The sequence below is a fragment of the Fringilla coelebs genome (assembly GCF_963513975.1).
Source record: "Fringilla coelebs genome assembly, chromosome: 10".
NCBI classification, from domain to species: Eukaryota; Metazoa; Chordata; class Aves; order Passeriformes; family Fringillidae; genus Fringilla; species Fringilla coelebs.
In genome coordinates, this window is record NC_140036.1 from 19,121,260 (window position 1) to 19,135,016 (window position 13,757).

The 13,757-nt window shown below is 44.2% G+C and overlaps 1 protein-coding gene across 1 annotated transcript in view; it reads right to left on the minus strand.

Annotated features, from left to right (window-relative positions):
- Positions 1 to 7,248: 7,248 nt before the first annotated feature.
- The window catches only part of KCNMB2 (potassium calcium-activated channel subfamily M regulatory beta subunit 2), a 134,348-nt gene continuing 127,839 nt past the window's right edge, over positions 7,249 to 13,757 (minus strand). The window contains exon 5 of the mRNA XM_084212093.1: positions 7,249 to 9,334. Coding sequence (XP_084068219.1) covers positions 9,050 to 9,334 — 285 coding nt within the window. The 3' untranslated portion in view covers positions 7,249 to 9,049. The remainder of the gene's footprint in view (positions 9,335 to 13,757) is intronic.

Below are 13,757 nucleotides of genomic sequence, written 5' to 3' on the forward strand. Positions count from 1 at the left end.
GAGGCTTAAAAAAAAATAAAAATACATTGTCTTTATGGAAAATCAGCCATGAAGATGCCACGGAGGCTGGTGCTCCCTTTGGTGACCAAGGCAGTTTCAGCGTGTGTGTCCAGGCTCAGCTGTGCTCAGCTCTGTAAAACCAGAGCAGCAGGAGGTGTCTCTGTGTCCAAAGAGCTCGTGGTCTGTGATGGCACATCCAGGTGGGCACCACTGGGCATGGGGAGCAAGCAGCTGGTGCAGCCTGATGGGGGAGACAAAAATGTTGCTGTGGGACAGTTTTCTGTGTCAGTGTTCTATGAAAGCAGGGTCCTGGAATCCACAAAATTTTGCTGGATTTATTCTTTCTGGGCTTCTGCCTCCTTTTTTTTACAGCAATGGCACAAGGCCAGCAATATGGCTTGTGTTTCTGGGACACCCCAAGGCCAATGGAGTCAGGAATTTCAGGCCCAGATTGAATCTCACAGTCAGGAAGAGATGTAGGAAAGACTTGAGCTGCTACATAGCCCACATCTAGACTGTCTCATCCTCCACAGAACTGTGAATTGTTAAGAAGGTTGATGTAATTAATTTTCTTTTTTTCAGTTCAAATAGCTCAAGTATTTACAATTTGCGTGCACTTGTTTCCCAAGAAACTGGAGATGCTACACAGTGCAAATGTTTTATGCATTGAGTTTGCATTAATTCTTTATATTTCCTGTGCTGGAGATATTCTGGAATCACTGAGCAGGAACATTGCCAGATTCAAAACAAATGTTGAAAAAACCCAAACATGAAGTCACAGAGAGCAAAAGCCATTGAGAAAGTTCTCTTCCACAGTGATGCTGTAGTCACCATGGGAAAAAAAATTTGAAACAACCCAGGGCAGACAATTAGTTTTGCTTCATTTCTTCCTGATTGTTGCTTTGCCTTACTGTGCTTCTCCACATTTGCACAGAACATGGTGATGTTCACCAGGGCTGCTGCTGGCTGGAAACTGATGGTAAATCCAGGTGGACCCTCATGGCTTATTGTGGGCATTGTCTGGGAAGAATCCATTGTGAGAGGAGCAGGATTTGGTCTGTCTGTGGGACTGATGGCTGGCTTTGTCCAGTTTCAACTTCATTAAGTGCACAGACACTCTGACATTTGGCTGGAGCATGAACTGGAGGAACATGGGTTTTGGTGGTTACAGAGTCTCTGTGTCAATAGATTTTCTGGAGTTCAATAGTAAACTTGCCTTGCTTCCCATGGGTCAAAAATGTCTGAAGATGATCAGTTTGGAGCTGTCAAAATGTTTCCTTCAAGTTTTCAGCAGGAAGATGATCTGCTTGAGCTGAGCCCCGCTCAGGGCAGAGCCCAGTGTTGGCTCCTGGAGGAGCAGAGTTGAGCAGGAAAGGGATGCACAGTATTTTGGGAAAAGAAGGCTCTCCATCAGCCTCCCTTAACCTAATCCCCTCCACCCTCACAGACATCTCAGCAGTGTTTTCCTCTGAAGGACATCAGGCATATCTCCCTGTTCCACTCTGGCTCTGCCCATATGGTGCCACTGCTGTCACCCTGCCTGTGCTGTGACCCCAGCAGGGCAGGGTCAGGGTCCTGTGGAAAATACAGGGTACACCCCTGAGGAGTTAGAGCCTGTGTCATCATGCATATGCACAAGTGGTGCAGCATGGAAGCTGTTCAGGCAGCTCTATTTCTGGCACTTTGTAACTTTGGAGTGCCTGCTTTTGCAACCTGAATAATGTTCTTTTAAGTATAGAGTTTGGGAGGTTTTTTTTTTTTAGGATGTAATTATAATCTTGTTCTACATAATTTAACAGCATCAGGGCAGGAGATTTTTATCCAAGGCTGGAAGTAATTGTCAGGCTGGTATTGAGCAGCCAAGCAGCTCGAGGGAAGGACAAAGCTGCTCATTTCCCAGTCACAGAGTGGAGAAGAGGACAAGCCCACCCCTGGGTCTGCACACAGAGCCTTCTGAGCCTTGGAGGTGCACATTGAAGGGCAAAGATCATCACCAAAATATCTGCACCACAGATGTAGAAGAAATGAGTGACATTTGGGACTCTGCTCCATGGGCATGGTGGCACTCCCAGAGGTGACTGCCACCCCCTGTCCTGCTCTTGGTGTGAGGTGTGGAAGGTCTGGGGGTTATCTCAGGCTTGGGGCAGCAGGGTTTGGGAGCTGGGGGTGTGGGTCAGCTCAGCAGAAGTGCAACTGCATGAGAGGGCCCTGGATGCTCCTTCCTCACTGTCCCCTTTGGGACCTTGAGTCATTTTGGTGATGGCTCCATGAAAAGCTGCTGGTGTGGTGGCCAGCACCAAACTCAAAGGGCTGCTGCCACCAAAGTCTCCTTGCCCAAGCAGCTGAACGTGGGTTAGTGCAGTTTACACGGCTCTGATAATGGGAAGTAGATGGAATTCCATCTTTGCTTCTGCTTCCCTGCATGTGTTGATCTGCATGGCCAAGAATCTCACCTGGAGAGAGGCCAGGAGGGGTGGGAGAGGACTCTGAAAGGCTACGAGGGAACAGCCGATTTCCTGGATCATTAATTTGCTATTTGCAGCCAGAGTGTTCCTGGCTCAGGATGAAGGACTGCCAGGGACAGCAGTGGAAATCTGGGACTGCAGATGATTCCTCTTCTTAAGGTCACTGCTGGGTGGCACAGCCCTGGAGAAACAGGAGCAGAGATTGCTCCCAAATTCCCCTGCACAGACATGTCCTCAGAGCCCTGGGTGCTCCGGACAAGGCTTGATGTGCTGCTGGGACACTTGAAGCTGCCTGCTCTCCCCTGTGCCCTTCTCTGATTTGGGTTGCAGTCCCTCTCTCCTGGCTGCTGTCTCAGGATTAACTTTCTGGTGGAAGTGATCAGGTAAAGCCTCCTGGTTCTGGCAGCAGAGGGTCTGGATTCCCTCCAATGCCAGTTCTAATTCTGGTGCTCTTTAACAGGGGAAAGCCTCCTGGGTAGCTCTGCCAGCTCTGCTCCTATGTGTCTCACTGCATGCTTCGAGTTAAAAGAGTGAAAAATGGAGTGTGATGGAGTATTAGCAGAAAATCAGGTTTTTAAACAAGGTTAACCAATCTCTCCACTCACAGCCAAGTCCATCACAGCTTCTGACCCGACCCCTGCTCCTGTGACAAGACCTGTGCTCAGGGCACTTTCCTACCAGGGCTGGGATGTGCAAGCCTGTGCTGCAGCAGGCTCCCATACAGCACATCCCTCAGGATTGTGCCCAGATGGTGTTGGAATAATTCTTTTTTTGATAATGAATACTCAAAACTTTCAGCATCTGGTTCAGTGTGCCTAGTAAGCTGCTACTCCTTGGGAAGCAGGGATTTGTGAAGGGCCATGTGTTGTGCCCATGAAATGAAAACCTGGTTGTTATATCCAAACAGGATTTTTCTGCCAACAGAGAATGAGGCCCCTGAACATCCCCTGCCCTGGGAAACCCCTGTGTGTGAGCAGATAATCCTCATTTCTCCTGAATACACAGCAGCACCTGCAGATGTGCAGAAGGATTGCCAAGGTGGAGACTTTAGGAGAGCAGATGAAACCTCCCACCTTCCTCATCCTCATTTTCACATGGGGAATCATAGAATAGCTTTGCTTGAAGGGACCTTACAGATCATCTAATGCCACCCCCTGTCACAGGAAGGGCACCTTCCATATGATGTATTAGAATACCTATCCTAGGAGGGGTAGAGGTTTTACCTCGAGCTGAGTGGGAAGCACCTCTTAATTCCACAGTATTTTTTTGAGCTGTGAATGGGAAGAAAAAAATCTTCAAAATATTCTGCAGACTGAAAAACATGAAAAAAAAGGTCAAGTTGGGTCAACACAAAGAGTTAGGTGAGATCACTCCAGGTTCAGATTTTGCTTTTGCATTTTTTCTTCTTTATAAAGGAAGCTAGTTTTTGTGTGCAATGAATATCACAGTGTTTTCGCAGTTTTCTAACATTTTTTTCCCTGAAACATATGGAAAATTGAGCACACTCCTGGACAAACAAAAAAGCTGTGGGTTTTTTTGTTTTTTTTTGTTTTGTTTTGTTTTTTGCAACCTATAACAGTGTCTGATCCTTCTGTGCTGTACTGAAGGGTATGAACACAAATCTGACCTGCCTGACTGCCTCTGGAGATGCTCCTAACTCTCACCTGCTTTTCTTGAACTTCCAAACAAAACCAACCTTTTCTATGTGTTCAGTGAGCTGGTCCTCCATCTCTGTTCATCTTTTATGAGTCATTTGCTGAGCTTCTGCCTGGAAAAAGCCATTTTTCAATAGAGCTTGAAAAGCATTTTGGAATGAGCATCTCTATTACAATAAAATCACTAAGAAATGAACTACATTAAATTGTTACCTAAATAAATGTATTTCTGTTAAAAATAAATACTCCCCTACCAGCTCCTTCTACAAAAATGGAGAACTAGAAAAAGTAGACAGGCTGTATGGAGGGCTCTGCTAAAATTAACACATTTTTTTCAGTGCTTGGAGAAATTTGATTTATTTTAAAAATCTTGGTGTGAATTCACCAGGCAATATTCCTGATTTTTTTTTTTTCCTTCTTAGATGATATCTGAAGGATGAAGAAGCCCTTTGTGTCAGATGAAGTTTGTTTTACATTTAGCAGCTGCAGGTCAGGGACAAAAGTGGCTTGTTGGGGGAGCAGCAGATGGCCACAGGCAGCATCAACCCCTCCTGGTTCACTGGGATTTAACTTTAAACACAGATTATGTCCACACAAACATCTCCATTCAGGAGCTGTTACACTCTTTGAGGTGCTGTGCTTTGCTTTACCATCCTGGTGATCCCTGAGATGAGCATCACCCACACCAGCCTGGCTGGGGCTGCTGGTTAATCCTTGGGATGGATCCTGCACTTCACTGGTGGGAGATAAAAATGAAAGAACCTTGCTGGTCAACCTCACAAAAAAACCCCCAAAAAACCCATCCACCTCAAAATATTCAGTGAACTGATAAATTGCTGATTTTTTTTTTCTTTTTTTCTTTCACATCAGAGGAGCTTTAATGTTTCTAACAATGATTTTTCAAGATTTCCTATATAAAAATTTTCCTTCATCCCTAGATTTTAAAATCTTCAGTTCAAACTGAAAAATGGAAACATTTTGTTTTCAAAACACTGAAGCAAAATAATTGAAGTTTACTCCTGCTTTTCACTCTCTCCTGCACAAAAAAACCAATTTGGCAAAGTTTGTATTGAATTGTGAGATGGTTGGGAACTCCAAAGACTGTGTGTGGTTTTCCTGTGAGTGCTGGGAAGTGCTGAGTGCTCAGTGAGCAGAAAAGTGAGGGGTTTTCCCAAATCTTTGATGGATGATGAGCAGTACAGTGGCTAATGGGGAGAAGATGCTCAGAGCCTAAGGAAAAATCGTGATGCTGCAGAGATATTGGATAACACCCCTGAATGCCTGGAGCTAATTTAATACCAGCATGACTGCATGACAAGGGAAATGAGCTGAAAAATGATAAAGGTGGTATTAAATGGACAAGACCACTGATGACAGAGTTTGTACTGCTGTAAGGTCAAAGGTCTGACAGTCAAATGAGAGCAGGAATCCTCATGGAGCAGAATTACACCAGCCAGTTCTTTCTCAGCAGCTTCTTCCATTGAACTGACATTAACCCTCACCCAAACCCTCACCCAAACCCTCACCCTTACCCCAGCTCTATTATTCAAACAGAATTAAAAAATTAATTACCCAAGTTCACTCCTATCCTCTGTAGAAAATTGAAAAAAAAAGAAAGTCACAAGGTGGGACTTTATTTCTTCATTGTCCTTCAGGTGGGAAATCACTGCCTTTGTGTCTCCTCTTCTTGTGTTTCCTGAGCCCTCTCTCCTTGCTGCACTCACCCAAGCTCACCCTGGAGACAGGTGTTCTCCCACTGGGTACATTCTGTGAGATAAATTGACATCTCCTCAATGAAGAAAACTAAATCAAAATAAACTCTCTGTTGTCCTAGCTGCTGACATTTATAAATCTGCTGCAAGGTGCCAAATTTCAAAGTATTGCAGCAAGGATGTTCACACTTCAGCTTCAGATTTAGATCTTCCAGAATAGGAATAAGGCTTGACATATACAATCTAATTAAGAAAATGACAACTAGTAAAAGGCCATGGGAATTTGGTATCTGAAATACTTATGAATGCTTTAAATCATTTTAAATCACTCAGGGGTGCTTGTCATAGGCTTCTGATGCCTGCAAATGCTGCACAACCTTTTTCATATCACACCTCTCCCTTCCAGGTTTTGCAGGACAGGTTTGTCCCTGCTGTCCCTAATGCCCAGCAGGGACATCAAGAGTGGAAATGTTTGTGCTGGGAAGAGTCAGAAGCAGTGTTAGAAGCAAGGGTTGATTTACCAGGCTGCTGAATTACATGACATGTTTTTCTCATGCGTTTGAGCTGCCTGTAGGAACATCAATGCCTTTTGCAGGGGAAAACATGATATCAAAATAGAGTAGAGAAAGAAATAGGACAGACTAAGATCCCTGCTGAAACACCACCTCCCTTTGGGGCAGCAGGAGTTGTCAAAAAATCCCATTTTCAGTACTACCACTTCAGTAGGGGGTTAACAGTGCCAGGGATCAGATGGATAATTCCCTTCAAAATTATTGTTTTACCTCACTCCATCCAATTACTCAAGTTGTTTTGCTATCCCACAGATCTCTCCCTTAATGTCAACAAAATGATTATAGCCCACAACAGCAGCAAGATGTTTCACCCACAGGAGCTCTGGTGAAACGTTTTACGGGGCACGATGAGCTGAGAGCAGCGTTTGATGTGTAAATGTCAGGAACAATCAGCTTGCCTGCCACCCGGGGAAAACACACAAACACAGGCACCCAGAGTGGCACAGGGCACCTAAATCATTGTGCAAGTGGCCAGCACAGGAGCTGCTGCTGGTGGTGGTGTGGAAAAGCTGGGCAGCGTTCCTGCTCTGGGAGTTGGGGTTGGCAGCGCGGTCCAGCCCCGCTGGTGTGGAGGTTCCCAGATCCTCCAGTTCCTGCGATCCAACATATTGATCAAAACAGGGTTTTTGCAAATGGACATTTGTGAACTCCCTGGTGCACCAGAACTCCTTTTTCCTTGGTAATGGAAGCTACAGAAAGCAGTTTGATGAAACAAGCCGGATCTGAAGGCAGCAGATACTGAAATCTGGAAGATTTAATTGAATATTTTTATTACATATTTTTGGAACCTTCATTATACCCCCACCCTCCAGGAATTTAATTACCTAAGGAAAATTATACTACTGATTACAAGATTGCAGGTTTATTTTCATTGCTGAGAACTTTTTTTTTTTTTACAGCTCACATTACACTTGCATGACTTGTTTTGTAACATCTTGAAATTTTTAATGCTATGATGAGGAAAGGTACTTTTATATATATATATATAGATGAACTAGGCAGAATACTTGATTTGCAGTCTTTTTGAAGGGAAAAAATGTCACTTTCTTGGTTTGAGCAGGCCTGTATATGGTTTCTTTGAGCTATTGGATAATGAGTTCACAGGATTGCTCCCAGGATGTGCCTTGTGTTTGTCCTTCAGGCTGAGTACAACATGAGGAACTGAGAGAGGTGTCTTTAAAACATAGGAAGGAATGTTTTCTATAGGGGAATAAAAATAAATTACGCAGAAATTGTGACTACAGTGTGTATGAAATTAAACTGGCAAGTATACTGTGGTAAATATTTGACAGATGATAGGACAACAATTTAGCCAGATTCTCAGTTTTTCTAATAAATCATTGCACCTGGGTCTTGTAAATCATAATTCATGTCAGCCAGCGCTGCATGGTGAGTTAAGGTCAGGAGAGATTTCCAAATGTGTTATGATGATTATCTAACAATTCAGTTAATAGAGCCATAGAATTGGATGAGATTTTTGTCATTTCCCATGTCACAGCAACAGAGACCTTTGACTGAAACAACATCATGAATATTGGATAAGATCCTGCAGTGCTGCTTCACTGTGTTATGATATTATCCAAGGATGAAGGTTACAAATACATGAATTGTACTGTTCATTTTCCAGCGGGTAAAAACAAAGGAAAAAACCCCCCTAAACAAGTTTCAATACACAACTAGATATAATATAGCTTTTTCTTTTTGTATATATATATATATCTGTATATATATCAAGTAAAAAAATCTAAAATAGTTGGAAGTAAAAAATGAAAAAATAGCAGATAGTGTTATTTTTTTCTTTACAGTGATATGGTAGCAAATACAAGACAAATGAATAATAAACCTTTACATAAGGAGTTCTGGTCCCACCTCCATCAATAGGGCTCAGACTAGAATACAAAATGGAACAAGGTGTTTTTTGCTTTTTGGCTACAGCTTCTGCAAGTGACAAAACTTATGTTGATAAGACAGAAGAAAATTATAGCACTACACAAAATAAAACTCCAAAGTGTTTTCCAAAAGACCTTACAAACACCATAGGGTACAATTGACTTCTGAACTGAGGCAGCAAACACAAAGCATCACCAAGTCCTACTGAGGCTGAAAATACTGTACGCTTATCCCGACCCGACCTCAAAATACATCCTTTTTGTGCCATCTTACCATTAAAAAAAACCTCATCAATGCTTTTTGTTAGTGAAAGTACTCTGCAGCCAGTATTAAAAAAGCCAAAGCCACAAATCCATCCAGTGGGCCGAGCCAGGTGTGAGACCTCAATGATGCACGAGCGGTCGGCTGCCCTCTGTCCAGCAGCGAATCTCCCCAGAATCTTTTACACCAAAAACATCAAAAGCTTGGCCAATGGTCACACTGAGCCCTACCTTGGCTGTAGAAAAGAAAGTACTAATCCCAGCATAAAACAAGATCATAGAGACGGTCAACACAAAACAGGAACTTTTTCAGTCGTCTGCATAATAATAACATCATGTTTGCATATAGAACAGCTTTTGCATTATTGCTCTACTCAGAAGAATATAGTAAGGAACTTATACCAGACTTGCACATTACAAACTTAAGGTTCTTTGGTGAAGAATGAGAAAAAACAGTATTTTCGCTGCAATTAGATTTGGGAGGGGTCTCCTTTCCTATCTGCTGATCCTCTGGATCCTCTCGCAGAGCAGGGACAGGTACTGAGTCAGCTTCACCATGGCCACGATGGCCACCCCCCCGACCATCATGCAGGTGGGCCACACCAGGGAGTGGAACAGCACGCTGGAGCTGTACAGTTTGGTGAGGATCACGTTCTTCTGCACGCCCTCGGGGTCGTAGAAGCAGGAGAAGCGTTGGTACTTCCTGAAGTTCTCCATCACCACGTTCACCAGGGACATGGATTCCTCGTAGTTCTTCCCGCACTTGGGGATGTAGGAGCACTAGGGAGGAAGCAGAGGGAGAAAAAATATTTCCAAACCTGTTGCAGTGTCTGTTTGCAGGTGGCAAGTGGGGAAATCTCCAGATGATTATGCTTTTCACAACAAGAGTGGAATACTATTATGCTAATAATGAATTTATCACAGCAAAACTCAATATTTTCCACATCTACAGAATTTCCCATTGGAGAACCTCCAAGTGCTGTTCAAACATTAATGCTTTAATCTGCACGGTGCCTTGTGAGATAGGTGAATATATTATTATTGCTAATTTACACATGCAAAAATAGAGCTGATGAAGTACCTCTTCATCTTAAGTGGCACACATATGCTCACAGTTAGATGGGTAATTGACTTTCTGTAAATACAAATCTGGTAGTTTAGCTCTCACTTGGCTTGGATCAAAGTGATCACAGTGGGCACAGGAGTTCAGAGGGGGGAGGGAGGAGGAGAGACCTTTACACAAATATTCTCGTGGGGGTAATGCCTCAGCTAGAGACAAATAAGTGATCTAGGTTTTCCTACTGACGGCCCAGAGACTTTCATTCAGCCTCTAGTTGAAGATCAACCTGATTGCCAGGGTGGCTCTTAGTGATTTTTTTGCTTTTGACCCCAGCAAAAATCCAACAGTTCCTTCTTTCTGAAGGTTATCAGTTTTAGTCCCAAAGGAAATAGGATTTGGGGGTGTCTCTATCTAGCACAGTTGCAACCTAGATAACACTAAAGGCAAGTTATTTTAAAAACAGCTTTATGGAGTCCATGCACTGCAGATATTCCATGGGAAAGGTGGGACAGTGGCCCTGGGCTCTGCTGACCACTCCCTGCCAAGAGCTGATGTGGGCTGGTGAGGTGGCAGGCAGGCACAAGGACTGAGGCCACATCTGGGCAATCTAGAGCAGAAACCCCTCAACTTGCTGTTGCTCCTGCAGGTCTGGAAGATATTGATGGGAGCATCCCAGGGCCTCTCACTTCCTTCTCTCCTCTATGCACTTACACCCCACCAAATCTGAAAGTTTTCTACACCTGCACAGGATTTTGATTAACTGCTTCAGGAGGGGTGGAAATCTGCTGCTTGACTTCTCATTTGACATTCACAGGGGGAACCAGCAGGCTGCTTGTCCTGGTGAGAACCTAAAGCAGCCCCAGGTAATTTAATGAGAAAGTGAGTTTTGCAAAGTGAGTATTGCAAGGGTTTGGATTATTACTGTTTTAGTGTACATCCTTTATAAACCTCCCTCCGTTCTTTTTCGTGACGTGCTGTGAATTCTTTTTTTTAACACGCTGCAACAAATCTCTAGTCCTAATTATGATCAAAGGATTAACCTCACAATAGGATTTGATTGATTCATTGGCAAGTTATTAACACAGAATATGATTTGAAGCATGGCAGAGAGATTGTCTGGCGTTAGCAGACTGGAGCATTAATGGTGGAGCGTGGCCACACTGCCATTATGAATATTTCATAGAGCTCTAGAAATTAGAGATGAAAAATATCAGAGCATTAATATCTCATCCATCTTGCTGCTGGTGCGTGTCTGCTCCCTATAGGAAAGTCTCTTTGTACTCTGACCAAATTTGTCTTAAATGTCCAAAGTCACGAGCCCTCTTCCAGTGCCCACGAGTCTTTAATAGATCATAATCTACTGAGTAGGGGAAATTTCTCAGTGAAGCATTCCTCATTTTCCCTTAGTAAATTATCTGTTATCACTGTCATAACAGCAGTATTTCCAGTTCAAATGGTTTTGTGTTGTGGTTTTTTGGGGGAATATGTTTTTTTTCCTTGTCATTTTTTAAATATTAATTTCTGTTTCTGGAATTCCCATGAAGCATCCTGACTGAGGTGATTCAATGAGTACTTGGCCACTTTTGCAAAATCCCATTGACAGAGAACAGAAGATATGTAGAAGCCAAAAGGAGGAAATGATTCCTGGGCTCTAAGTTTGCAGAAATATCCCAAGAGTGCAGTTAGTCCAAGTACTTCCAAGGGTTCTCAGAGGGGACCTGAAGCAGAGCTTGAGCTGCTCCCTCCCCACCAGCCGTGTTGGGCTGCCCGTGATGGGAGCATGAAGCTGTGGAGTGCAGCTGTGCAAGGGAAGTTGGTTTATTGTGCCTCCCAATCCAGACTCCCTGTGCTGAAGCCGTGTCTCTCTCCAGGCTGTGGTCTCCCAGGTGCCCTCCAAGATGTGTGTGCCCTTTGTGTGCTCTCTGCCTCACTCTTGTTTTCCTGAGACCCTGGAAACAGCTTGATCTTATCTTTGATCCTCAGCACAAGGCCATTAAATTGTGGTTTTGGGGTGCTCCTGGCCTCCTTCAACATCTCAGCTTTCCCAGTGAGACCCCAGGGCTGTGTTTCATGGGTGTTTGGCAAACAAGAAGATTCAATAACAGGATGTATTGATATTTTCTTTGTTTTCCAGAGTTTAAATTCTCAGTAGTTTTGTCCATTGCCTGGTAAGGAATTTTATATCCACGACTGTTATGCTATACCTGTGAATGTAGACAATTAAATCTATGCTGGTTTTTGGCACTTATGTGTTGTCGAACATTGCAAATCTGCAAGTTAGCAATGTCTGGTGATGATTCTGTGAGAAAGGGGGTTCTTGTGTTCCTTGCAATCTGAGCACAAGAAGGATCTATCAGACAGTTACAAATAGAAGTTGTGACTAATGTTTTCATCTCTACTTTCCTAATATAAAGCACTGGGTAGGTATCCTGTCTGAACCACCTCTGGACACATCCAGCCCAGTGCCCTGCTCAGTGCAGAGCTGCTCAGGGGCTTCTCCAGTCAGGTTATTAATATCTCCAGGGATGGAGATCACACAACTTCTCCAGGCGAGCTGGAGGCAGTTTCCCTTAAATCAGTGAAGATCTACTAGAAAGGCTATTGCCAGAAAACCCCCCAGTTCAGGGGGGCAGTGAAATACACAACTCTCATCATATGACTGGGGCTGGGATTGGTGTCCAAGATGAGCCTGGAAACTTAGCATGTGCTGTGGCAATCTTTGTGAGAAAGTGGTCAGGATGCCACTTTACACCTCTTTTGGAAAGTGCAACAAGTTTGGAGAAGGATGAAGGAGGAGTTCTGTATCTGAGTTGGCCTGAATTGAGTCCTCCAGATGGAATTTTCCAGATCCCTACGGGAATCCACAGCTGAACACCTCTGCTTCCCCTCTCTGCACCTGGCAAACTCCCTCCTGGCTTACAAACACCTGAATCTTCAGTGAGAAACCCTGAGAATCCACATCATTTCTGAGTCCCAGGCAGTTACAGCTGATTTTGGTGATTAAATCCTTCTTGTTATCTCACTAACGGAGAACCGATATAAATCAGCAGCAGCTCCAATGACATGAAAAGAGTCAAAATTACATAATCTGAGATCAAAATGGGGCCTCTCTGATTGCTTTAACCACCACAGCCCTTCCTCATGGTGACAGCCTGGCTCTGTGGCTGATTTAGCTCTGGCAGAGGCTGTTAGAGCCTTGGCAGCTGAGGAAGGAAAGCGTGGCCATAGAAGCATTTAAACTGTTTTGCCTGTAGTATTGACAAGGGGCTGGGCTCGTCCTAAAGGCTAGAAATAAAGTAGGCACAGCAAGAGCAATGAAAAGCCAGAAAAAAAATCTTATGTGCTTTTCTTGGAAAGACTCGAGCAGCTTGACAGATATCCACTGACTTCCCACTGATTCCCACCAGAGACTGGCAGCAGCATGCTGTAGATCTCAGTATAAATTGTACCTACTCCTTCCTCCTCCTCCTGAGCTGACAGCCAGGTTAGACAGCAATTCTCCTGGATAAAGCATTATTTAAACTCAAAGGGGGTTTGCTCTGTCCGTGCTGGCTGGTGGGGAGAAGAGAGAGGCAGGCTCCAGATGCTGCTCTGTCCCTGTGTGTGGGTGCTCAGCAAGGCAGAGAGGCTGGTGAAGGGGTGTCACCTTTTGAAAGTCACTGGTGTTGGTCCTGGAGTGTCAGGACTGTGCTCTGCGTTGTCCCCAGGAATGTCAGAGCTCAGCGAGCCAGGCACGGGGTTATTTTTTATTTGGCAAAGGTAAAGACAGGGAACACAAACGTGAGTAAATGGATGGAGAGAGACAGGTTAACACCCAGCACTGCTCAGGACTGCATTCCTGCTCCATGGGGATGGTCTCTGGCCAGGGAAGAGGGAAAGCACAGCTGGAATGCTGAGGCTGGTTGTGCTGATTTGAGCTTGGAAGCTCTGCTGATCTGAGCCATGAGCAAGAAGACAAGTATTTTACAGACATTGCAAAGTTCCACTCAAAACTGCTTTTGTATTCAGGTCACATAGCCAGCAGCATGTCAGGAAAACCTAGGAATCCTCCTGAGAGCAGAGCTTAACCTGTAAAACAACCTTGGGCTGGAGAAGTATTAACTGTGCCTACACTAAATTAAGAGGAGGTGGCATCTGGGAGAA